At 45.4% G+C, this 26298-nt stretch overlaps 1 protein-coding gene across 1 annotated transcript in view; it reads right to left on the bottom strand.

The window, feature by feature from the left end:
* Positions 1 to 23025, bottom strand: part of EMCN (endomucin) — a 123245-nt gene extending 100220 nt beyond the window's left edge. Inside the window, exon 1 of the mRNA XM_075709459.1 lies at positions 22941 to 23025. Within this exon, the coding sequence (XP_075565574.1) occupies positions 22941 to 23025 (85 nt within the window). The remainder of the gene's footprint in view (positions 1 to 22940) is intronic.
* Between the last annotated feature and the right edge of the window lie 3273 nt (positions 23026 to 26298).

Here is a 26298-nt window from a genome sequence, read left to right as displayed (position 1 = left end):
TTTTAAACATATTCCTTTTTTGATCTGAGGAACTGAGTTCAGAAGATACTCCTATATTTCCTCATTTTTCTTTCTATTATAATCCTTCCACAGAAACATCCAAAAAATAAAAACAAGCATTGTAAGCACAGACAAACAGATAGACGCAAATCTTGCCAACATCACAACATAATACAGAAAAGTGACAATAGATCACACTTTCCTTTCATCTAGGTGGCAATCCCCTCAGGCCAGAGTAGCTCTAGATGGTGTTCAAGCTCCTGATGATTTGATCTCCATCTCCCCAGTTCCCTCCCTCATCTTCTTTCACACCACTAACACAGCTCGAGCAGCTCAACAGCATTTTGACCAGCATGGTTGTAGGTTACGTTTCATAGTAACTCCTCAGAAAATACCCATTTGGAAAACTGGAGGAGAAAAAATAATGAGCTGAAACTTTTGCCTGACACCACTAGGAACCACCTGGTTTGTTTGTTTGCAATAACTTCGTTTTACAACAGCACAATGGATCCTGGTGGTGTTAGAAGTTCTGCCTCTGCTCTAAATAAGCCTCCTGCACTGCACGCAAGAAAAGCTGAGTGTGCTGATGGATTATAGCACCTTATATTCCGTTTAAATTCTCAGTTATGAACACTTTAGTTATTTTTGCAACAGTAGCTGGTAAAGTTAGGGCCTGTGTGAAATAGGAAGAAATGAAAAATTTATTATATTTCAGTAACACAGAATTACATTTTCCTTGTAGAGCTACATAGACTCTCAGGAAAAAAAAAAAAAAAAAATCAGTAGCTGATCTCTGGAGGTCCATCCAGTCCTTTATACTCATCAAAGTTCATATTCCTGCACCTAACGATATATTTTCCTTCAGAGCTTAGCTTGTCTGGAGATGGGAAGAAGTGATCTGGTTTTTCATTTTGATGAGGCTAGCACTTCTCAAAGTTCACCTATGAATAATGTTGGCAGGAAGATGAGCATCTAGCTGATTCAGAAGACACATTTGTGTCAAAATCCATCTCTCCTGATTTTCACTGAAGTGCTTCGATATGCTATGGTACTTCAGAAGATTGAAATAAATGCATGTCATAGCCCTCATCTCCCCCAACTCCCACCTTCCCTATAACTCTATTTCCATCCTTTTGTTGCAGAAATATCTGAGGCTGCTTTTGGCTTTCTTAACAGAAGACCCAGGGTGATTTGAAGACTTCTCTCTTGGACTTGTTTCCCTACAAGGCATAGCTCATCAGCATGGCAGCATCTCCCCTGCACAAGAGCAGCTCCAGGGCCTTTCAGGTGCTGAGTTTCCCAGCAGAAGACAGTGGTGCCAAGACAGTATTTTCTTGCAATAATTATGCTTTTTTTCCCCCCCTCAAATGTAAACATGTTGTGTTGGTTCTTCTGATTTAAGGCTCAGTTGGGTTTTTGGAAAAAATATGTGTTTTCCCTTGTCTGTAATGGACACCATGGCTACATTTTTGAATTATCACAGGATATAGGTAGGCACTTTAAAAAATCCTGCAAATGAAAAACTAATCATCTTCAGGAATACCACCGAAATTGTGGCTCCAGCTGTTTTAGCTTCCTACTCAGCCCCTTGCAGGAGTGATTTAGATGCAAGGCTTAAAGGTATTCCCTCCCCCAGCTGCCATCCTAGCAAACATTATTTTTCTTGCAGGAAAGGCACCAGACCAAGCTGCATGACCATGCTTTAGCCACCCTGTTTCACAGTCCTGATGTGATGCAAACCAGTGATCGGTGGTTTTATGCTGTGTTGGTGGTGCCTGAAATGTAGGTATGTTTTCTTCCCCCACCCCTCAGAGGGGCAAACTACGGGCAGACAGCCAGGAGGTGCTGGAGAGAAATCTGCCATAGGTTCTGGTAAAACCTCAGTTGGGAAGCACTAGCCCTGAACTGTGTGCTCTCATTAAACTAAACAGGGAAACCCTTTTCCTTCCTAGCCCCTGTGTGACACAAGGGGACCTCCAGAAGGGGTGACCGTTGGAGGCAAAGCATCCTTTAACCTTCAGGTTCTCAGCAGCCACCGGCAGGGTTGTCAGCGCGCCAGACCCAATTACCTATGCTTATGTGGCATTTCATACTGACTGCTTGAACTCCACGGTATATAACATTCATGACATTAACACTTCTTATTAGAGTAAGTTGAAGGATACAAGTGGAATAAAATACATTTTTTACTAGAAGAATTTTTTTTTTCATGTGTAAGGGTGAGCCTTACATACAGCACTGAAATGCTATAATGACATATGAGAAAGGGACAAAGATATTGATAGCAAAGGACAAAAGTTTTTTATGTTAACTGAACAGCATTATTCCTCAGACTTGTTTAAAACTGAACCAGTTCCATCTGGCTTAAAGAGTCCTCCAATACTATGTTTCTGTATCATGCCAGGAAAGATTTGCTGTGCCCCTGGGATAGGAGCTGGACTCCTACAGATGTCACGTAGGAAAGCAGAATAATGGGTATAATGGGACAAACAAGAAACAGAAAAAGAACAGAGGCATTCTCCAACTCTTGCTCTTTTCTTTTTTAAATAAATTTGAATTTTACTTACATGAAAGCGTGGAACAAATCTTGTTTTTCTCGGATTTCTGTGACCTTGTCACAGCAGAATGGCTGGGCTTTGCCTATTTGCTGCATTATAGGACATAATGAATACTACAAATTGCATGCATGAACTTGGGGTTCCAGAGTTTGAAATACCAGATTAATCTTGCCAGTTCAAGCATTTCATATAATCACTAGAGTTGCTGAATTCTTATTCAGCTTAAGCTTCAAGGGGGTAACCACTGGTTTGCCACACTAACACCAGCGTTGTAGGGTTACACTCACGCTGCATGGAAAACAGGTCCCCACCCTGCTGCCCATATGTCTGAGCTGCTCCCAACCCGAGATGCAATCTGTCATGCTGATCTGGGAGCGGAAATTTGCCCCAAGCACAGATGATGTTACATTGTCTCTTCAGTAGAAGATAAATTTTTGTTTGTTTGTTTTTTCTTCCTTAAAATAGTTTAATTTAAAAAAAAAAAAAAAAAGTGGAGGACTTGTGTTGGGATGTTTCAGAGCCTGAGTAATACAGATTCCCCATGCAATAGCATCCAGGTCCCTTGAGAGGTTTTGAAGACCACAGGCTTGCTGTCAGTGCTAGCCCTAAAACAACCACACAAAGCATTGCTGAAGAACATGAGATTTCTTTGGTCCTGCAGTGAATTTAAAGTGGAAGAAGGGTCTGGGGAAAGGAAAGAAATGGCAAAATGGGGGCAGACTGTCAGCTGTGAGAACTCTACCTGAGGATGCTTGAATGACTCCCAGATAAGCCTTATTTCCTGGAAGCGAAGAAGGGCGTGGAGACAGAGAGGAGGTAGGGAACTGGCAGAGGAACAGGAGCTAATCCCTGTCCCTGTTTCGGTATCCCAAGAAAACGTAAGATCTTTCACTGCGACTCAGTACCATGCTTCATTATTTCTCATTTTAGCAAAAGTTTTATCATGTCAGCAAAATGATTTGTGGTATATGACACTCAAAATTTTGATCTGATAAAATATCCAAATATTACAGTGGTGATTTGATCTAAAGTAGCATAAAACAGAGACAACCCACTCATGAATCACTTAATTTTTCCTTACCCAGACCCCCTTTTTTCACCACCCTGATTTTCTCAGGAGATGCAGAACACATGCACAGATGTATGACCTTGTCATTGTACCCCTCGTGCCAGGTGTAAGCTTTGTAAGATGACCTTCACCACCTCACATAGCTGCGCAGTGCCAAACTGCTGCATCACCTATGGCCCCCCACTCGAACCTTCTGGGACTGAAGCTATTCATGGGTTTTCTACTGAAATGCTAGAGAGGAAAGAAATTCAACTCTGGCAGAGAGTATCTCTTTCGGCATTAGACCTTCCATTTGTAGCTTCCTGCTCTCTCTTTTTCCCCTCTCTATGGGGGGAAAGATATCCCAAACAACTTACACAGAAGTTTAGCCATTGAGTAAAATTTCACAGCTTGCTACAGGTTTCACAGAATGACTCAAAGAGGCTATTAATTTGCTTTTCAGATTTTGCAGGTTTAAAAAAGAAATGTCTAGCAAGTCCTACAAGCCTTCTACAGAGCCCTGCTGGTTCTGTTCCTCTCAGAGGCAAGTCTTTCTGTTCCTCTCCTCAGCTAGAAACCCACCACCTCCTCCATCTCAATTTAGATTTTACTTCTGACAGAGCAACACGAGATGCACCACAGCTTCCTCAAGGGGTTGCACGCTGTTCCCCATGAACAGCGGCACAGCATGAAATCTCCAGCGCCCAGGGAGAGTGCAGGACGAGCTCCACGCAGCACTGGAGGGAGGTGCGCTCCCTCCCTTGCACAGACCCCTTGGGTTTCTCGGAGCTCAGGACCAGCACAGCCAGGCTGCCCTGTCAAAACTAGACTAAGCAAACACAGAATGTTCATCCAGTTTTGAAATTAACTTAATTTTACCCGGGGGGGGGGGGCAGAAACCAGCCTATGAGTCTCTGAAAAACGCTGATTAAATATAACTTGCTCCATAATGATTTGTTGCCATCTCTTGACAAAGATGATCCGGTACTTGCAACTTCCACTGAATTTCATTCCTATTGTAGCTGAACTTGGGGGAAGTGACAGGGGAAGGATATTAATATATCTTGGGGCTGAGAGGGAGCTGTTTTTCAAATGTGACAAAAGCAATGAGTGTTTTGAACACCTCATACTTCAGTGAAATCCAATTTTCTGTCACAGGTTTTGCACTGAAGCAAGAATGCGCTTGGAAGTCAGAGCCTGGGATGCTAAGTGGCATCTCCAAACTGCATAGAAGATGAGCACTTTCTGTACCTTTGTTGCTTGCAAATGTACCCTTTGGTCTGCAGCAGGAGCAAGCATTAGCCATTGGTGCAAGGCTTTGTGCTCAGAGGGCTTTGCACAGAGTCCAAACTGCAGCTTACAGTTCCGAGTGAAGGCTGAAGAAAATGGCTGTGAATTCCCAAGCTCAAGCAGCTCAGGAATACTGCACACATTCAAACATTTCGAGAAGGTAGGACATCCCTGCCAAGACAACAGCTCATGAAGGTAGACTCGGCCTTCATCTGGGTTAAGCTCTGGCCAGCAAATTTCTGTGTTTAACCCTTGGAGAGCCCCCTGTGCCACATCTGCTTGCAAGCTCCAGTTGACCCCAAGGCAGACAGGCATGGGTGAGAGCCAGAGGGTGGACAGAGGGAGCCCACATTGATGGGTTATGAACTTGAATTGTTTGGGATGGGAAAGCAGCCTGTAATCTTTTGACCAAATTTGTCCTGGCAAAGAGTATGATAATAATAACAGCCCCCTTAAAAGGATAAAGGCAAATCCCAGCACCAAAGCTGGTGGGATCTCTGAATTCTTTGTGGCTTAACCACAGCAAAGCAGTTAACCATGAGGGTAGTTCTTAAAGGGTGCGTGACAAACGTGCTGGCCTTGCAATACAGCAAACCTATGGCTATATGTTGTTTCCTGGCTGTTCTGTGGGTGCAAGACCGTGGCGGCAGCAGCAAGACACGTTGAAGGCATTAGTGGAAGGACTCCCATTGCCTTCCCATTGAGGGCAGATACTTAGGGCAGAGGTCTCTTTCTTGGACTGAAATATTTCATTAACTTCAGCTGAATTAGGTATTGCTAAGCCCTCGGATTGTGTCCAGAAGAAATAATAAGCATTTTACCTCCTGCCCAATTCACCAATATAAACAACTTAGAGATACACTTTAAGCATGTCATAAACCACTCCTGGCTTAAATTTATACAGTCTTAATAGCACTGCATTTAGAATAAACTCCCAAGTGAGATAAACACGGTTAGAAAATAAGGCTTTTGCTCTCCTGGAAACAAAATATATTCTTTTGTCACTACTAAATAATGAGAACATTAGTACAAAACATCAGGAAACATTTAATAGGACATAAGCAGAGGATTTAGTAAAAAGAATACGTAATGGCAATTTTTTCTGTCCAGGGGAGAGGAACTTAGGAGAAGCCACGCCAAGCCAGAGACCAGCCTGTGGCCCTGTTTGTCACTTTGGCTGCCCCACTGCGGGAACGGGAACCACGTACAAGCACAAAAACCTGTTCCTTAAAATACGGTCAGTGACCTGAATGCAGGAGCTGCTAGAGCTTGAAGCTTTGTTTTATTAATCAGTTTTCATGCATTTAGTTGAGGATTAGCATAGGCTGCCAGCTTTATCAGCATTAATTTAGAGTACCTTGAGATATTGAGGACAGAGCTGTCTGCTGCTCATATAACATCAGTGCGTCGCTCCCACCCCCTGCTCTCCCTGTCTGCTAAGGATTAAGAAACCATTAGGCCAAAATGAACACTTCAGATATGCACCACTTGTTATGACTTTGCAGTCGCAGCAAAGGGGGAAGGAAAACATGCCAAAAGCAGCAGTTGCAGGTTACTTTGTGGCCAGAGGATGGCTGGGGCCACGGCAGAGGGGCTGAGCAGCAAAGTCCTGTACATGTATGCTGCTGTAGTCCCGTCCCCACCAAGCAAAACCAATGCCTCCACAAGAGAGCACAGCCTCCTAACAGCACAGAGAACCCCAAAGCTCTTTACCAGAAGCATCACATCTTTAAACAACAAGGCTAAAAAATAACCAAAAAAGATTAGAAATGTGTCCTTCAGGCTGCAGCACAGAGACTCAGCAGCTGCCTGCGCAGCTCGCCTACCCCACGGTTCACGTGCCTTCTGGCTGGCTAACCACCTCCTGCCAAAGCAAGTCCAGCAAACCTGAAGGGATGTTCACTCCCCTTCAGTCCCACTGGTACTTTCAATAGATTTTTTGCCACAGCAAAGGTTTCTCTGCTGTATAGAGCCTGGAAACCATCTTGGAGGCAGAAAGTACCATGGGACAGTTTGCCTACAGCCTGAAATAGTCAGCTGCAGCTGTAACAACACAGCAATTAATGCCTCCCTAGTTGAGCAATTAATGGTTCTCTACTTCAGAAGGACACCTGGGCATAGATCTGCTAGAAGAGCTGAACATCTCTGCTCATCATCTAAATGCAAGGAGGCCTGAGTCATCAACTACCACCCATGTCTGCAAACACCTCCTGGCTGAATCCAGGCAGCAGGTCACACGTTAGCGAAAAGTCCACAGGAAACCTCTGGCAGCACCTGAGCAGCTCATATATCTGTGTATTGTAACTACCTAGTCTCAATCTAAAGCACCTGCCTCCCCTTGGGCTTGTTCCATGTGCCAGAAATATGGTCAGATGTCTTCAAGCAGAAGGGCCTGGAACTGTGATCAGCTCAGAGGGACAATTTGGGCTCTGGGGGTGACTGAGCACCCACAGAGGCCTCTTTCCACCAGAGTGCATGGCAGACCTGGAAGAGTCTCATTTCCCCATTTCTAAAAGCAGGAAGGGGTAGCAATGCCATAATTACCTTGGAAGGGCATCAAAAAGCTTAACGAAGTAATGTTTGTCAAACCAGAGAGTACTCTTGTGTTTGTCTGTAGTATGCTCAGCATTTCCTCTGGGATGCAATTATGAGATGAGAACAAATTAAATTCAGAGGTAGGTGCACCACCTGCACAGTTACGTTGACACCCTACCATAAAAGAAAAGACAAAAATCTCTAGAAAGTCGAAACGAGGAGGATGTAATTAAAAAGTAGCTATGGTTTCCTAAAACCAGGTTTCTTCAGACCCAAGTCCTTCTTGATCCAAGAGTCTTTTTGCCAATACTGAAGCAGGGTATAAAGAGCTACCTTGGGCCTGGCGCATTTCTCAGCTGAAAACCACAGTCCCACAGACTGAGTTTTATCTGGTGCATCCACATATCTTGGGATCTCCCACAGCAGCTGTGCTCCCCACTGACCCCTGCCAGACACTACAGCCCTCCCAGAGCGGCAGCCTCTCGGCATCTCTCAGTCACTACCAGCTGATCACTCTGCCCAGCAGCTGTTGCTATTTTGGCTCCTTTGGATGGGAAGAGGTTCGAGAGGACCTACCTGATGCCCTGCACTGGCAGGTTGGAGGTGGCAGTCACGGTGTTTGAGGGACAGCAGCCTCTTCAGCCAGCACCGCAGCAGCTGGAAAAAACCATGAGATAGAGCTGTGAACCAGGAGGTATTTTCCCATGCTGGTGTACCTTCTTGGCTGGTCATTCCCAGGGCCAGGACGTCTGGACTGCCTACTTCTTAGGGACTTCTTATGAGAGGGTGCTGTGCATTTGCACTGCTTGTAGATTTTGGCACCTCTCAGTCAGAAAAACGGCTTCTGGAGTCATGATTGTGACTTTGTATGGATCTTAGAAGTAATGGAAGGCATTTACTGATTTACTGTTTAGGTCTAAGACAAAAACTCCCTTGACATAATTATTCATGATCTATGGAAAGAGTATGTTACGCAGTTGTCCTGGTTTTGGCTGGGATGAAGTTAATTTTCTTCGTAGTAGCTGGCACAGTGCTGTGTTTTGGATTTAGTAGGAGAAGGATGTTGATAACACACTGATGTTTTAGTTGTTGCTGAGTACTGCTTATGCTAGTCAAGGACTTTTCAGCTTCCCATGCTCTGCCAGGTACACAAGAAACTGGGAGGGGGCACAGCCAGGACAGCTGACCCAAACTGACCAAAGGGCTATTCCATACCATATGACGTCATGCTCAGTACATAAACTGGGGGGGGTTGGCCGGGGAGCAGCGATCGCTGCTCGGGAACTGTCTGGGTATCGGTCGGTGGGTGGTGAGCAATTGCATTGTGCATCACTTGCTTTGTATATTGTTATTATCATCATTACTATTTTACTTTATTTCAATTATTAAACTGTTCTTATCTCAATCCAGGAGTGTTTCTCACTCTTACTCCTCCAATTCTCTCCCCCATCCCATCGGGGTAGGGGGAGTGAGCGAGCGGCTGCGTGGTGCTGAGTTGCTGGCTGGGGCTAAACCACAACAGTAGTGTTGGTCAGACTGGTCCCTAGCAGGAGGGGGCTTGATGTGTTTATCGGTGTTTTGTACGGGTAGATGGGGTTGTAGACATCTGCCTTCATCAGTGCTTGAACAACAGAAGATGTGGTGCCGAAAGATACTGCAGTTCTCCGGGAACAATCGTTGCAGGGGTATGCAGAGCACTAAAGCACAAGGACTATGCACAAGGACCTGCTATGTGGTACCCTCAGCACCACGTAAGGAAATTAATTGAGGTCCTGAAAAACAGCTGGCCAATAAATTGGGTACTTTATAGGGCTGGGACCCAAGTTAATGCAGCTTCTGAATTGCAGCTGGCTCCACCTCGTCTGGCTCAGCACACAGGCAGCAGCAGCCTGTGCGCCTGCACTTAACCATGTCATCATGCCCTGGGAGAGGCACCATGGACTTAGAGCACTGACAGTGCCTGGTGCTCAGCAGCAAATACAGCCTTCTCAGGGATAAGCTTCCCATTATTGTTTCTTTGAAGTCCTATCTGGGGAGGCTGCCACGAAATCCAGCAAGAGTAAGACGATTGCTCTCATGCCACCTTGTGTGACTCACCAGAGAGACAGGAGCACAGCAGTACAGAGAAGATAATTACTCTTTTGTGAGTATGTGCCTGGTTTCAGTTTGTTTAAGTGTCTAGTTCTTGGCCATTGTATTCAATCTTATTTTTATTAGGGTCTTAAAACTTGTACAGCATGGAGAAGTTTGTACCTCAATGGGAGCTTTCCTAATACAGTAAAACACAAGTGTAAATGGCAGAAGCACAGGTTGCTCTGTGGCATTTATGTATAGCACTCTTCCCTTGCCTCATTAATTTTGTAAACATTCAGGTTTGCTAGAAATCAGTGTAATTTATACTAAATCAGTAAAGAAGCAAGCTGAAATACAAACATAACAAAGCCACTCTTACTTCCATGTGGCGTGTTGCCACAGACAGAAAACTGGTTGCTCGAGGGAGGGAGAGCTGGTGAGGCCGCTGAGGCTATGCTGTTTCACTGACAAACATCTCACTGGACACATACTGAGGGAAGTTGCGGGCAGGGATATGACTACAAAACAGGGCCTGCAGCGGTGACGCAGGGATGCTGTGGGCAGGAGCACCACCACCTGCAGCCTGGGACGTACACCGACCCTTGGCTCCGGACGTTGAATAGCGGTGTGCAATACCCTGTCCCTGATACATTTTCTTCTTTCCATATTTTTTTCCCCCGACTCGTTCCTCACATCTGAGGAAAGAAAAAGGCCAGCCTGGTTTGCTTTGCAGGCTATATTCCTATGGGATGCTGCTCCTTAAAGAACACAGCTGCATTGCTGTGAGGAAAATAAGCCCACCCACCAGGCTTTGAGTTTGTTCTCTATGGGTGGCCAGATTATATTCTCTAAAAAACAGCCCCCCACCCCCAACCTCACAGATGAATTACCAACAGGCATGTAGCACTTCCACACTCTCCACTTGCTCGTTCTACATAAACACCAGAATTTTATTTTTCTCTCTCTTTGCCATATGCATTTTTAACCAGCTCCGTATCATTCCTGCTTTAGAAAACATCACTTGGTAAAAAAGAGGGTGCACAGAGACTTTGCTTTTTACTGCAGGACAAATACATTATCAGGTGTGATCCAGAGGCCTAGTCCCCTTGGTCCACCAAGAAGGACATTTCAAGTCTTTGCAGATTTGTTTTCATATTTCCTTTGACCAAATAGGTCACTAAAAGTATTACGAATTGATGAAGTCTATCCAGCCCACTCCACTGTTCCCCTGGGAAGGACAGTAATGAGTGCTAGGGAAGGACCTAAAGGAAATAAGAAAGAGCATACCTATAAGTAATCCTACCTGTTCAGCTTCCTCATGTGGGGGTTGCCATTCATGTTACCATGTTTGCTTCCGATGGGCAGTCAACGCAACACCGCTGCTGAGCACAAAAAGTACATTTCAGAAAGAAAAGTGCTCAGCATCATTGAACACAGAGTATTTTTTTCCTCCTCTCCTTTTACAAACAGCTCAGCTAGCAGTGTGTTTAGCTTCCTTAGCTAGAGGATGCAGGTGGGCTCCTCCGCACCACAGGTCAGAAGTGCTGGGGAGCAATGAGAGGATCTGCAGAGAACTGATGGACATGGCGAGTCAGTTGGCTCTGCATTACTCTCTGAGAATCGCTAGTTTCCCCATTTCTAAAGGCAGGAAGGGGTGACAATGCCATAATGACCTTCGAAGGGCATCAGAAAGCTTAATGAGGTAATGTTTGTCAAGCACTGGAGGGTCCTTGGGTGTTGTGAGCGCTTTTTGTGGTGTTACTCCGTCCAAGTGCTGGTCTTTCACAAAATCACAGAAATGAAGGGCAGCATTTAAAAGTGACTATTTCCACAGACCTCAGGTTCCCGACTTTGCAGGCTGCAGCACAAAGGCACCTCCCAAGCCTGCTTGTTCGAGCCTGCTCTGAGGTAGTTAATATTTGCTAGGTGTTGAAATGCTCAGACACATTTCACCCTGAGGTATTTAGAGCCGTGATCTGTGGAGGCAAATGAAAGGGACATACTAGGAAACGCATTAGAGTTCTTCCTGTGATCTTGTGATTCTTTCCCTTAACATTTTTGCACAGTTTCAAGCCAATGATTAACTTTCCATTAGCAAAATAAGGGCTATAAATGATCGGGGGAACTTGCTAGGCGTGCTCTTGAAATAACGGTTTGGGCTGAGCTGGCTTCTGCACCGCTCCGGTGCTGATGCATAGTGGGAGCGCAGAGGCTATAAAGCGTGCTATTACTGCAGTTAAAAGCCAGGCGAAACTTTAGCTCAAGGGAGCACAAAGACTTGGTTTTTTTTTTCCTCCGCGGTAAACGATCAACCAGATTAGGCAAGGCTGGAATCAGCTGCCTGTGCGGCCGGCTGGCTGCCCACAGGGCATGAGCTGGCAGCCTGGCAGCGGTCTGTCTCCTCTAGCTGCAAGGAGCTCAAGACGATGTCCTGCACCATCCCTCAAGCTGAGCAAGAACAAGGATCCCCAGGTGGAAGAGGAGGGAGTTTTGCAAAACAATCTCCCCAAACCAACAAAGAAAACCCCCAAAATAAAACAAAACAAAACAAAAAAAACCAACCAGGAAGATAAGAGCTACTGAGGGTCCTGAGACGGCGGTGGCTGTGGCTGACCACCGTGGGTGGGAGTGGGCGGAAGCCCCCAGGGGCGGCAGGGCATCGAGCCAATGCTCCGGCATGGCAGGGAGAGGGACGGCACAAGTCAGCGGTGTGCAGAGAGCAACGGCGTGGTTTGCACCCGCCGTTGATGCTGACCGTGGTGGTCATGGCAGCCTCCAGGACGGTGAGCAATGTGGAGGGATGACCTAGGTGGCGTGTGGCCCATGTGCCGTGGTTTGGTGACCTACTGATCTCATCTTTCAGCAGTTGTTAAAAATACGGGGAACATCAGTACGTATGGTGAAGCTCAGTGTTTTTCCACTTGCATTCAGCCACACTGGTGCTCAGCTTCTGTGTTAGGGCCCTGGATACAACGGGTGGCACGTAAATAAAATTACTCACAGGAGCAAATGCTAGTAGGTGAGGATAAGGATGGCAGAATCAGGTTCTTAACAATCTTGATAGAGACTGTAAGCAGCCTAAAGAGAAGCCTAATTCAGATGCCTCGGTATGCAGCCTTTTCTATTACACCCACAAACCACCCACAACCTCCAAATTGCTATTCTTTAGAAACAGCCTGCAGCATTTTCTGGTTTCCAACATACAGCAGCGCTGTGGGCTTAGCTGCTGGATTTGTGCATGCACATGCAAAAATAACTAATGGAGAGCTTGATCAGACAGCAGGATCTTTTCTCAAATGACACATTTTAGTATTAAAGGGAATGTATTCTGTTATCCTGCTAGCATGGAATAATGAAACCATAGCTTTTCCTTCCCAGCTTTTTTCCTTTCCTCTCTTTTCAGTCTTGCAAAGCAGAAATGATTCCTGGCTTGTAGGCTGCAGCAGCCCACAGGAGCTTTGAGAATAGTGTCAGAAACCCACAAACCTGTGCTGTTAATTGGGGACTGGATCACTGGTGACACTTTGGAGAGCCAGGCTGTCATTTCAAAGCAGCAAGGTACTCTGCAGATGCCAAAGCCTGACATTTCGCAGCAAAGGGAGGAGGGTCCCGTACCGCTGAGAAATGTTAAGTGTGGCAGCTTTTTCAAGCGGAGCACGGTCTGGGAGATCAAATCCCTCTTCCTGCAGGTCCATGCCCATAAAGTCTGTTCCTCCACGCCTCCAAGGAGACATGTGTCCATCACAAGGAGCGATGAATGCCCCACTTCCAGGTTTTCATTGTAAGGTATGCATGCTGTTATTCAAATTCCCGGCTTGGCACTGCTGCCCATATTGTCCAGTCGCTGTAACTCTCAAAGGAGAGGACGAAAGGAAAACAGGACGATGCTGATATTTAGGCGGCCCCGTGAATTTCTGTTTCGTTTCTTGGGCAAGTGGGCTTTTGTTTTAATTGGGATCTCAATTCAAGGCACAGGAAGGAAGAAGATTGAGCGGGGAAAAAACCAAACTAATTTGCTTCAGTTTCACACTACCGGGTGTGGTTTAAGAACAAAATCTTCCCAGAGAGCCCCTGTAATCATAAATAAATCTAAAAGCAAAAAGAAAAGAAAAGCTCTGCTCCTACTAACAGCTCCTGGCTTTTAAACACACTTTAAAAATATTTCAGTGTTCTTCTCGTCTTCCTATTCATTTCAGACCTCCATATTATCCATTGTAACCGCAATCCACACACAGACCTCTAATGCCTTTTCCTCCAGAAGCTGCAAAGCATTAAAGCCTCCAGAGATATCAGAGGTAGGGAAGTATTGCTGGTCCTTTTTCCAGGCAGAGGAACACCTCCTCTCTCCTGGCACTGCCTTCTTTAGCAGTCAGTATTTGCAGGAAATCACATTCTCTCCTGTATTCCCCCTGTCCAGAGTTGCCATTACAAGCCATCGACACGGGGCCCAAATGTATCTGTAAGGTTCCGTACCAGAACAATGCCTCCTCGATGTGAGGCACGCACATCTCCAACACATGAACCATCACACTTAGCCTTGCCTGCCACCGCTTTCCCCTGGGTGTTGCCCCCCAAGATATGCCCGTCATTATATGCTAAATAGCAACTGCTCCTTTTCTGTAAAGCACAGGGCAGCCAGCTGCCCCACAGCTTAACCTGCTGTCTTTGCTCTGGGTGTATTAGATTATTCTGTGGGCAAAAGTGCGGTTCAATGACTAGGAATCAGCTTATGCCGTTATGTTAGAAACAACTTTAGAGTTTTAACTCCACATTTGTTAGCCTTTCCAGCAAAGAAATCTGATAGTATGAAATGCAACTTGTACTCTATAATATGAACTCATCAAACAAGAGCACAAGAAGCTCCTCGGCTTAAGCTACCGCTCAAAAAAAGCTCGCTCCAAGGCTGCCCCCCAGACTGCTGCCTCCTCGCTTCCCGGCTCTTCTCAGATAAGAGCCACCCCTGCCAGCCCCGCAGCAGGAGAAAATCCCAGCCATCCTCTCATGGAGAGTTTTCCCAGTGCAACTTACTCCTACATACATAATTTGGTTTCTTGCCTTGCTAAGGATTCCATAAGCTATCTCAGAGGCCAGCAACAAGAAGCCGATGTCTCTGCAAAGTGAGAATTGTTTGAAGCGCGCAGAAAGGTACTGTGCTCTCCTAGCAACCAAAGTTGTAAAATAATGTAATCATAGCCAAAATAGGTGATAAAAGATTATGTGATGCTTGTATCGGGTTGGTATGGCAACTGAAATAAGCTGAAATGCATGTATCCAGCATTTCAAACAAATAACCTAATTGTATGCAAAGTTATATTTCTAATTAATCCCATTCAGTTTACCATCATCTCCATTCATTCATGCTTACTACAGGGCTGTTGTTAGGTCTTATTTTCATGGCCTTTACCCTGCTCCTGCCCAACCTAGTTTCTATTTTGTTTTCAACTTTCTTTTCTTTGACCCTGGTGATGTAAAATTGTTATTTCATCCCTGCATGTTTGATAGAGTCAACAGAGATTTGCATTTCAATGCATCATCTGTAACCTGGTCTTATTTCATTTTCGTTTCTAAACAACTTTGTTGCTTGGGGAAATGTTGTCCTAAGGTGTCAGGATTTACTGAACACCTCCACCTCCCATATCTTGATGACTAACCAAAACAGCTCTCCCAACAGATGAAAGTACCTGACCAAAGCCTGAGTGAGGACGACCCATCAGCTCAGCCACGCTGGCAGCAGCCAGAAGAAACCCACCCCTGGGAGGGCACACCACCATCAGATGCTGCAGCTTCATCTGGACTGGCCAAATCCGGCACCCTCTCACCGATTTCAGCTTACAGCTACCAAAATAGTCACCAATTTCTCAAGAAAATCAATTGCCTTCTCCCAAACTCCCAATCCTTATCACAAGACACACTTCTAAAAAACATTTTCCATGTCTTTCGATTCCTCCCTTTTGAGACTGAATAAAACTCTAATTTCCATAGAGTGCCATCCTGAAATCAGCCCATCTCCTGTAATAGTCCCAGTGGGCTTATGTAGGGAACTAATTGTTTTCTGGATTGGGCTTTTATTCTCTGGTTAGTTCCTGAGCTGTTATTTTTGAAGTGATTCAAAAAGATACAATATTTAAGCTGATACCTCTGTTAAAATTTAAAGGTTTGTGCGTTTTCTAAATTCCCTCTTTCCCCGCTTCCCCAACATCTCCGGCTCTATCTCTTGCTCCATAAGATACCTGTGTATGAAAACATACGTGTGCATCTCCTGTAGCTGAACATAGCGGCAGGTAATGCTCTTCTCCTGCTAGAGAAGTTAGAGCCAATACTGAGATCAGCGGCCAGTGCACGGCATGCCCTGACAGCGTCTCTGAGGCTCACACCCGACCACTTCATCCCAAAGTGGTATTTGGGGGCAGTGCAAGCTGGCTTAGAGGAGGCTTGTTCAATCCGATCCGCTTTTCACACCGACAGGTTGCCAGCCTGCCCTGCCTTAGGCTATTCCTCTCATTTGTTAAGGTTATTCAGCTGTACAGTTACTGCTTCAGCTAATGCAGAGCGAGCTTTCAGTGGTAGGGTTTTCAAGGCACATTTGGTGTGCTGTCCTCTCCATCACCCCAAAAGCTGAGTCCAATGGATATGTTTTCTTGAGGCTTGACAGTTGCAGACCAGCCCCAAAATCTGGAAAAACACATTGGGGGTTGGTCTTTTCCAGCGTTCTTTTCTCTGCTGGCTTTGAAATCCTGTTTGTACCTTGTGCTCACACCAACAGCCTGGGTGTCCCGACACACACCCCACGCTCTCCCCCGGTTGCCCTTGCGTGACGGGTATGCATGGGAAGCACCAGCCAGCAGAGGTTTGCCTTTGTACAGGGACGGACACTCGAGATCCCTGGAAGTGTTCAAAAAACGGGTAGATGTGGCACTTTGGGACATGGTTTAGTCTAGTCTACCCTTGATTGGTTTAGTGTGGATTTGGTAGTGTAGGTTAATGGTGGGACTGGATGATCTTAAAGGCCTTTTCCAACCTAAGCGATTCTATGAGATTTCAGGTCCCAGTGGCTGGTTGATGCAGCACCTCGCACCTGCACGTGGGGATGGTGACGATTGCTGGGGCCTTGGTCTGGCACTGCATCAGAGCTGCGGGTAGGAGGGTATAAATCACCCTGTGAAACTCAGCACCAAGCTGGAACCTCCTCAGCCTGCCCCTGCTGAAGACTCCAAAGCAGTATGGTGGGAGGCAAAAGCAGAGCCGCCCTTTCCCCCCTCAGGGCCTGAGGCAGAGGAAGGTGGTTAATGGTCTTTTCCCTCTGGTTTTCCATTACCTGCCTCAGTGCTGACAGCACCACCAGCGTCCTAGGTGCCTCCCCACGCACTTAGTTTTTTTTTACCTGCTAACCACTCACCTGAAGCAGCAGTAATGTGCCAGTGAAAGCTTTGCCACTTTCAAGACCTCAAAAGGAAAAAACAAAACAAAACAGCAGTCAGGAGGGTGGAAAGAAGGGAATAGGAATGATAAATAACCTCAGCTGCCTCTGCAGAAGTGTATCTGGAGCAGGAACAGAGAGGCACCAGCTGCCTGGCCACTGCTGCGGCCACCCAGGAGGAGAGCCTGGCTACACAGCCCAGACATAACCCGGACACCTCCAACAGCACCTCTTTTCCCTGTCTGGTGAAGTATTTGGGGCAAACAGTGTGCACTTCACGGGACAAGTCCAGGCTCTTCCCCATGTGATTGTAGGATCAGCCCAAAGCAAAGATAACTGAGCCCAGAAAGTGCTGTGTGGAAACCATCCGCAGCAACGGGCTAAGCCTAAAAGCATTGGATCCATTTGCCATATAAGCCTTATACACTGCTCAGTTCTAGCCCTTTGAGAATGTTTATTTCTAGGCTGCAGAATATTCCCCAGAGGGCATATGCAAAATGATGGGGGAACAAACCTTATGAAAATATCATTTATCCAGCTTTTATTTCTTCTTTTTTGCATGATGATGAAAATAAGACTGATAGCGTGCTTTTTTTGAAGGTACGAGCAGCTCTTTGGATACACTAAAAATGCTTTTGTGAAAGAGTTAGTACCAGAAGGGTTTTTAAAATAGTACACTCTATCACCAAATTACAGTAGCAGCATGTGTAATATTCCTAACATTTACCCATAACCCTCCAGCTTCCACCACAACTTGAGGACTAGAAAAATTGGTTTGTCTCTGATACTGTACTAAGACTGAGGGAAATGCCTGACGGAGTGACGTGTATATACGTTTCACACCAGTTGCATCTCCTTCTGCACTCCCAGTGTCTACCAATTAACCCCAGGCTGCGATACCTTTCCTCCGTCTGAGCAGCATCTGAAGAGCCATCTCACGAGATTCAATGGGAGCAGCCAATACACAATGGTAACATTTTAAGTCATGAAGTATACCAGAAGGTAGGCATGGCATCGCACAGGTACGTGTTTTGAAACCAAAGACCAGGAGCTCTAATTCCCTGAACACATGCTGAAGGACAGCTACAATACATGCTGCAGATGACATTTGCTTATTTTACATCTTGTTCGAGTGCCTCTAAACAGGATGTACAACAGGTGGAGGATTATGCTATTTGATTTTGCCTCATTGTGCGCTCTCAAAAGCAATTACTTTTGTGGATTACATAAAACATGTAATTTGTTTGTAAAATTAAAAGTAGTCACCGGGAGGCTAACATTTCCTTCCACCCTTCTGTCGCTCCCACTCCTGTTTTTGTTTTTACAGAGCCACGTTTAACTGATTTCCCTTCCACCCCACTGAAGTCCCTAGAAATTAAACATATTCCTGTACGCTATACTCAGTGCATGCAGAAACTTTGCTTTCTCATTGCCATAGGGTGCAGAGATCCCTGGTAGTCAAACAATTTTCAATTGGAGATGGGGAAAGTGACAATATGAGGTATTGAGGAGCTCCTCACCGAGTCCCATCTCACTTTGATGCGGCCATCAATGAACTGGCTGGAGGGGCCCAGCTGTGGGTGAAGAAGGACATTTGAGATTGTGAAAGGTCATGGAAGAAGCCAGCATCCCTGTGGGCTAGGTGAGCAGAGAGATGAATGGGGATCTGGGGTTCCCAGCATGAAGGGGTCTGGAGTTGGGTATGTGGAGTGGCAGGCAAGGCCCGTGAAATTCACCTGGAAGTTAAGAATGCTGGAGCCTCCTTGAAATTAGGCCACTTGGTGTCTCCCTCCAGACATCCAGAAATGCAGATCCTCAATTTAGGAGACGCTTTGGAAATGCAACATGGAGGATGGCAGAGAAGTTCTCATGTCAGAGAAGGTTATGGGCATTTGGGGAGAGAAAAGACTTTCAGAGTGAGTGATACAGTGCTTGGGAGTTGGAGATTTGGAGAGAAAGGTCAATGAGACCAGCTGAGCTGGGAGACCAGGGTAACATGGACTTGTGAGCCATGAAAACAGCTGCGGCAGATGAAACACCCAGAGCAAACAAAGCTTCCCGGAGGAGGAGCAGTGCAGGTCTCAGGAAGTATTTTTCCATTGCTCTCTTGCCCAACCTCTCTCTCTCACCCTTCTGCTAGAAAAGGACTTGAAGGATTTTACAATAGGAGAAAGTAAATTAAAAAGTAATATTTAATGAAATATAAAGACAAAGACCTTGCATGCGTAATTATGCTCTTTCGAGAGAATCAATCTTTGGATTTGCTAGAAAGACCCATTAGCATGCATAAAGCAGTTTTCTAAGAGGAAAGAAATTCCACATGTTAGGAGAAAGAACTAATGTTTTTTTTAATTTTTACTTTTGCCACTTTCAGACAAAATTTCAAGTTCATATTTATTAGGAATTTAACCAAAAGGGAATATCTACACGTTAATTTAATCTTTTGATAGGTCTGGTTTGCATCCAAGAAAATATCAAAATCAGCCTATGATTTGATTTGCTCATGTATAAACACTGAAGTGAAAAAAAAAGGAAAAAGATCAGTTATCTTTGCCTCCTTAGAGCTCTCAAACTTTGTTTGAAAGTCCAAAATCTCTGAGCATTTGATAATAAACCTAGCGGTGATATGTAAATGGTTGGAGAAGTTTCATACAAAACCATCTTGTGCTAGTTGCTTATCCCTTTGGGGCTCTTTGTGTGGCTTCATCAGAGCAACTTATGCCAGCAGTACAAGAGTGGATCATTTATAAAGCTCATATAAATGATGCATTCAGAATGCATTCTGGTTGACAAAAGTTAATTGTATGCAGAATGGCATAGAGCAACTCATATCTTCTTTGCAAGGTAGTTATCGCCATTCAGGTAGGAAGACCGTTTATTTGCATATTTCTAAGCTAGTCTTACAAGCATTTTAAGCACTTTCTTTAAGAAATGAGCAAGGTACTATTTGTCCAATTGTTATAAAAATTAATAAAAGATGCAAATCTAGTCATCTGCGTGAAGAAAATGGGAAGCTGGGAAAGGCTGGTTCTAATCCAAATCCCTGTGCTGACTCCCTCTGCAGCAGCGAGGAAATTATTTTCTCTGTTCTCAGCCCCAGTTTCCCCCCTCAAGCGCTAATGCTAATTATACCTGCTTCGCTGAGGTTTTGTAACAAACTGCCTGCGTGTGAAAACTACTTTGATGCAAGTAAGCGCCAAGTTTTAGTAATAAACATATGGTGAATGACATTTTGTCTGGATTTATGCACTGGAAGAGTTTATTTAAATCAGATTTGGAAACCGATAGTGAGTCAGAGAAACACTGCGTTGTTTCTCAATCAATAAATAAATACTTGCTTGTACCCTTGCTCTAAATACCCGAAAGCCTGGCTCTGCTCCAGGCATTAGGCAGACGGCATGCTTGGACTTTTTGCCCTTAGCTTCGGTTTTTTGAACACATCGTCCTCCCTGCCTACGCGCAGGTTTAAGGGCAGAGGGGGCAGGCAGGAAAGTGGTGGGACCACCCAGGGCAGCGTTCCAGCACCCGTGAGCCAGGGGAACACCTTAACACAGGGAGCATTTTATAGGCAAAGAGCGCCTAGAGAGGAAGGTGGACCGAATCTAGATCCAGCCATCCCTAAAACTAGGCAGAGGTGGAAATACGGTTTTTTAACTTTATCCAGTAGCCAGGTGTCGTGGTTTAGCCCCAGCCAGCAACTAAGCACCACGCAGCCGCTTGCTCACTCCCCCTACCCCGATGGGATGGGGGAGAGAATTGGAGGAGTAAGAGTGAGAAACACTCCTGGGTTGAGATAAGAACAGTTTAATATTTGAAATAAAATAAAGTAAAATAATAATAATAATAATAACAACAATATAAGAATAATAGTAATAATAATATACAAAGCAAGTGATGCACAATGCAATTGCTCACCACCCACCAACCGATACCCAGACAGTTCCCGAGCAGCGATCGCTGCTCCCCGGCCAACCCCCCCCCAGTTTCTATACTGAGCATAACGTCATATGGTATGGAATAGCCCTTTGGTCAGTTTGGATCAACTGTTCTGGCTGTGCCCCCTCCCAGTTTCTTGTGCGCCTGGCAGAGCATGGGAAGCTGAAAAGTCCTTGACTAGCATAAGCAGTACTTAGCAACAACTAAAAACATCAGTGTGTTATCAACATTTTTCTCCTACTAAATGCAAAACACAGCACTGTGCCTGCTACTAGGAAGAAAATTAACTCTATCCCAGCCGAAACCAGGACACCAGGCTACTCTGGCCAGAAACACCCTGAAATAAAATCATACCTGATATCCGTTATCCAGAACTTCAAACTACCGTACAGATTACATTAGTGCACTTAAAGACTCTTTATCTTAAACGGCAGTCACTGACTTGGACAATTTACAGTCTTAAATTATTTACAATTGCCTATTTGTCAAAGCAGCAGGAGGAGGAGGAGAAGAGATTGAATCCTGACACAGACATAACTCTGCATTGACCCTGTGCACAATGATAACCACACGGAGGTTTTCAGCAGTGCAAAGAGCTCAACCCCAAAATGCTTCGTTTTAATTGCAAATCTCCGAAGAGGCGAACCAGTTTTCTTTCGTTCTTTGCTCTAGAAACTGATCTTTCATTTTCAAATTATTTGAGCCAGGCTGACATTGTGGCCGAGATGTCAGCCTTGCAAGGGCCCGACTACCTCCCACGAGGCCGGGAGCCCCCTGCCCTGTATGCACACCCTCCTGCAACTGTAAATCCTTGCAAATGCTTTCCCGACGGCTTTGCAGGCACACTATAAACACTCAGCAGAAATTGCTTTCATTCTTCTGTTAATATTTAATGTAAAATTTTAATCTTGAAGGAAAAAGGCCTTTTGATTCAGAAGCAAATCTGAAATGATTTTCGTATTAAGGTTCTCAATTACTTCTTTCCAAATAAGTCTTTCCATATGGACAGTTGTATGACAAGTGGGATAGAGCTGTTTCTGCTTCCTTCAGCTGCAGCTGCTGACAATTTTCATAACACAGGATGGATTCCTTCACTTCAGCCCCAAATTAACTTTCCAAAATATGCGCATCTTCTCCCCCCCCCGCCCCCCGTCTTAAATTACCAACACCACAATCCCACTGGAGAACTGGGAAACGAAGCTTATAAAAATGTTTAATTTTCCTAATAGTTTTAATTACCATGTATTTTTAAAAACCTGTGACTTCTCACATCCCTGTGGGATAGGTGATTTCTCATGTCCCTGTGGGATAGCTGTTCTAATTTGAGTGGTGACAATGTACGTGGGTATGGAATTAAATTTAAACCTTTCACGGTTACTAACAGCTACCGTTAAGCTCTTCTAGCAAAGTAAAGATCCCTGTACGATCTCCTCCAGCGGGAGACTGGCTCCTCCACTTCTTCTACCCCTTATTTTCTTCTCTGGCACCACACAAGAGAATGACAGCTAGGTTTAAGGCTTCGGAGTAGCAAGTCAAGTAACCTGTTGTCTCTCCATCGGGGATGTCAGTCTTCTAGAGGAGCTGAGGCAGATCCCAGCACTAGACTGACTTCCCTCCTGACACAGCTAAGACAGACCCAACAATGCTTGTCACTGAACTCATTTTATTTTCTTATTCCCTCCACAAGCCTTTGCAATTCAGTGGGATGCTTTGTTTGCCAGCAGTGACAGCCAAACGGGTCTGTCCTCAGGATCCTCCGATGGCTGGCTTCCTCAATATGTACAGTTTTGATTTTCCTTCCTTTCTCTAGCAAAACGGTAAAAAGTGACAGCAACACTCTGAATCCCTCCAGTCACAGAAAACAACACTGGGGTTTATCCATGTGGAGAAGACCACTGAAATTTCCATTTCCATTTCAGGTTCCTGGCTGGTATGTTGGGCAAATACACCCATCTTCAGCATCTACACTTGGAAACCACTTTAAGACCCCGAAGGATTTTCTCATACAATAATTTTGTGATCAGATCTGTGTTAAATGGCCACCAACTGTACTTTTTACGATGTTATCTGAAGGGAGAGATACCTTGAGATTTAGTAATCTCGTAGCTTTGCCAGACGCAGCATCGCTCATTAGAAGTCCACAGGAGCTTCCAGGTCTTCACTGACATGCTTGCGGATCCTCTGGTCCTCAACACACTGTGTTATCTGCCACCCCTTGAAATGCAACAGAGAAGAGAAACATTTCCAGTGTTTCTTGGGTGTTTGCTTTCAGATATCCCTTATTTTATGTATTTTTGGGGATCAAAAGCCATGTTGCTTATTAGGGTCTTGCTGTTTCCCAGGCATTACCTCTTTTCTTGGAGGGTCCCAGGCCTGTCCTCCCAAGCTTTCCCCACTAAGCACCCTGCACAGGATAACCCTGATACTTTGCTCTGGGGCCTCCCTTTCCCACAGCTAGCTTTTCCCATCTCAAGATTTAAAAGCGATCCCAGTGCCTGAACCTCACCAGTTTTTCTAGCCAGGCACTGGAAACCACAATCACCCACATCTCACCTGGGACTTCCTTATCTGGCCATGGGACTGCTCTTGATTAGAAGATTTGAGATCAGAGAGCCACCTGGTGAGCCCAACCGAACCACACCATGGGTCTTTTTGATGTTTTTCTACCGTGCCTCCTTCTTCAGCACTGTTATCTGTGGTTTGAGACGTGCAGACATGAGAGATGTCTGTCCTGGAGGACACTTCTCCTACCAGGCAGAGAAAGGGAATCAAACCACCAGCGGCCTCCATCTTTGATGCTGACGCAAAGTGGCTTCATAATGGCATATTGTACGTAAAACCTTTTAACCACAGAATTCAGATGACAGCCACACTCATGAGAAATCGCTCCCAGGGCATAACTATTCACCCACTGTAACGCCCAATCCTCCCACACCCAGGCCAGGAATGACGCTACATATTCCCAAACAGCTTTGATCAGCACTTTCCTGTTTGCATACACAGTCATCCCGCTGGGCCAGTCGGACAGGCATCAGTCGGCTACCTGGTCACTACAAAGGCCTTTCTCTGGTTTTCATGAGGCTCACACAAAAGGAGGTGGATTAGGCAAGTTTGTTGCTACCCAATATGTCGAAATTTGGAACCCCCAGTGATTGCGGACAGGACCTGAGAGTACCAAAGGTCTGGGCGGTAGAAGTAGAGAGATCTCCATTAAGAAAAGTCATGCTAACAGAACGGCCTCACTCCTTATCTACTGCAGCCTAAAAAGACTTGGAAGAACGAGAATACCAAACACTTTTCCTTCAGTAAACATGCCAATCACACTGCCATGCCTCCTTGTTTGGTCTAGTCTTAACATTTACAAAAGCACCCAAGCCTACGGGAGCAATTAGGCTCATCCCCATAGCACAAACCAGGCAGTTCCACCCACGGCGTGCACCAGCATCCCGGCTCTTCGGCATGCAGCTGAATAACCTTTCTATGCATAGAAGACTAACAAGGAAACATAAAAGCCGAACAGCAGCAAGAAAAGCAACAAAATAACAGAATAAATTAACATATCCATAAATTACAGGTAAAATGTTTTTTAAATTATCACTTCATAGCTGATCTATTTCTGCAGTAGAGACAGTATTTTACAATCTATAGGAATTGTACTGCTTTACAGATGTTACCTTTTCTAATTCCCCATCAGAAAACCAAAATGCTGATCCAGATGACACAGCTGGGTAACATAAGTATTGTATTTGCAGATTTCCAAGAAAGCTGTCAGGATGACTTGAAAAAGATGTTTGGTTTATTATTTATAAGAAACACTAGCTTTCCAATGACAGCTAATTCACTTAAGATGCTATACCAATGTGCTAGGTTCAGCTGAGCAAGGAATTTCCAGTTTTGCACAATTATGGCTTTGGCAGCTAATACTGCTTGCAGCAGGGTTTTTTTTCTTTCTTCTTCTTCTTCTTTTTTTTTTTTCCATGCACATTAACTAAATCCCTGAGTTTCTTTGTATGCCCTAGAATATAAATCTGCAGGTTTCAAGGCAAATTTGTTTTCTTTTAAATATTAATTCTCTCTTGGACATAAACCCAGGAATATTTAAGTGCTTGGAAATGGCCAGATCACGCTGCTGCATGTGTGTTTGTGGTCTGTCCTGCACAGCAAGACCTGTGGGACCAGATGATCAGAGATAGGAGGATGAGGAAGAAAGAGAGGATGGGGGGAGGAGGAAGGCGGCGGGAGAAGAGATGTTGGTTTGCAGTGCGTGTGACCGCGTGGAAACCCTTCCAACCAGCTCCCATAGTGGCACAGCTGAGGCGAGGACAACCTCACCCGTGCTGCTGGGCAATGGGAAAAGAGGGGGCCTGGAAAGCAAGAAGTGCCATTTTCTTGTGTTGAACGCTGCAGAAAGGCGAACCACGAGCACGTTTTTGATACGTAATGGAAGACAAGTAATTAGTAAACAATATTGATGATCATAAATGTTGGTATTTTCAGCCCTCTGAGATTTTCCGCTGTGGAAAGGGTAATTGCATGTGTCAAAGACTGGAGAAATTCTGGCTCTTTGCTCCTCCATCTCCAGCTGAAAAATCCAAGCGCTGACTTTTATTTCTCTGCACTAACACCTTTCTTCTCTGAAAAGAGAAAGACTGATGAAGAAGCAATGATCTAATACTTCCTGATGGTCTGTCTTCTGAAGATTAAAAAAGAAAAGAACAAGGCAATACCTTCATTTTCAAACACAGGCTGATATTTCCCCCTCCCCCCCCCCTTCATATTTTACTCATTGCACAGCACTCAGAAACTTCACTTTCAGCTTCACCTTGGGCTGTCAGGACGGTGGCACGGCTCCCGGCAGCAGGGGCCCAGCAGCAGCCAGCCCTGGCTGCCTGGGCTTGGGTGGCAGCTCCTGCTGGCACTGCGCTGGTGGCTGCAAGGAGGAGAGGCTGACACGAGGCTAGATCAGAGGTGGAAATGCTGCTCTTACAAACCAGACAGAGGAACTGAAGGCAACAGATTTCCCTTCCCATGCAGAGGGATGGGGAAGATGCCTTAGGGCAACAGGTTGGCTCCTCCATGTTCCTGCAGGGAAATGCACCCGGGCAAAACTTTGAGACAGTTGCTAGGAAGCATCCGCTTCATCCACCTGCGTGCCGAGAAGTCCCTGGTGACCACTAAAATGAGAGCGGGTATTTACGTCAACTGTGGTCAAAACTTTTGGGATTAAATTCATCCCTGTGTAGACCAGTTTATACAGCCATTAGGAGACATCAGGCCCCAGAGGGCATCAGAGGCCCTGGAGGCAGCTGGGTACCAGCTCCCAGGCTGCCTCTGAAGCCGGCGTGGAGGCAGAAATGGAAATGGGCATCACCAGCACGTCCCTAAGGTGCGCTGGCTCCCAAAGCTGCCGTAGCTTTTGCACGACTCCCTGTTAAAGAAAT

The sequence above is a fragment of the Pelecanus crispus genome, chromosome 4 (assembly GCF_030463565.1).
Source record: "Pelecanus crispus isolate bPelCri1 chromosome 4, bPelCri1.pri, whole genome shotgun sequence".
Lineage (NCBI taxonomy): Eukaryota > Metazoa > Chordata > Aves > Pelecaniformes > Pelecanidae > Pelecanus > Pelecanus crispus.
This window is presented reverse-complemented; position numbering and strand designations above follow the sequence as displayed.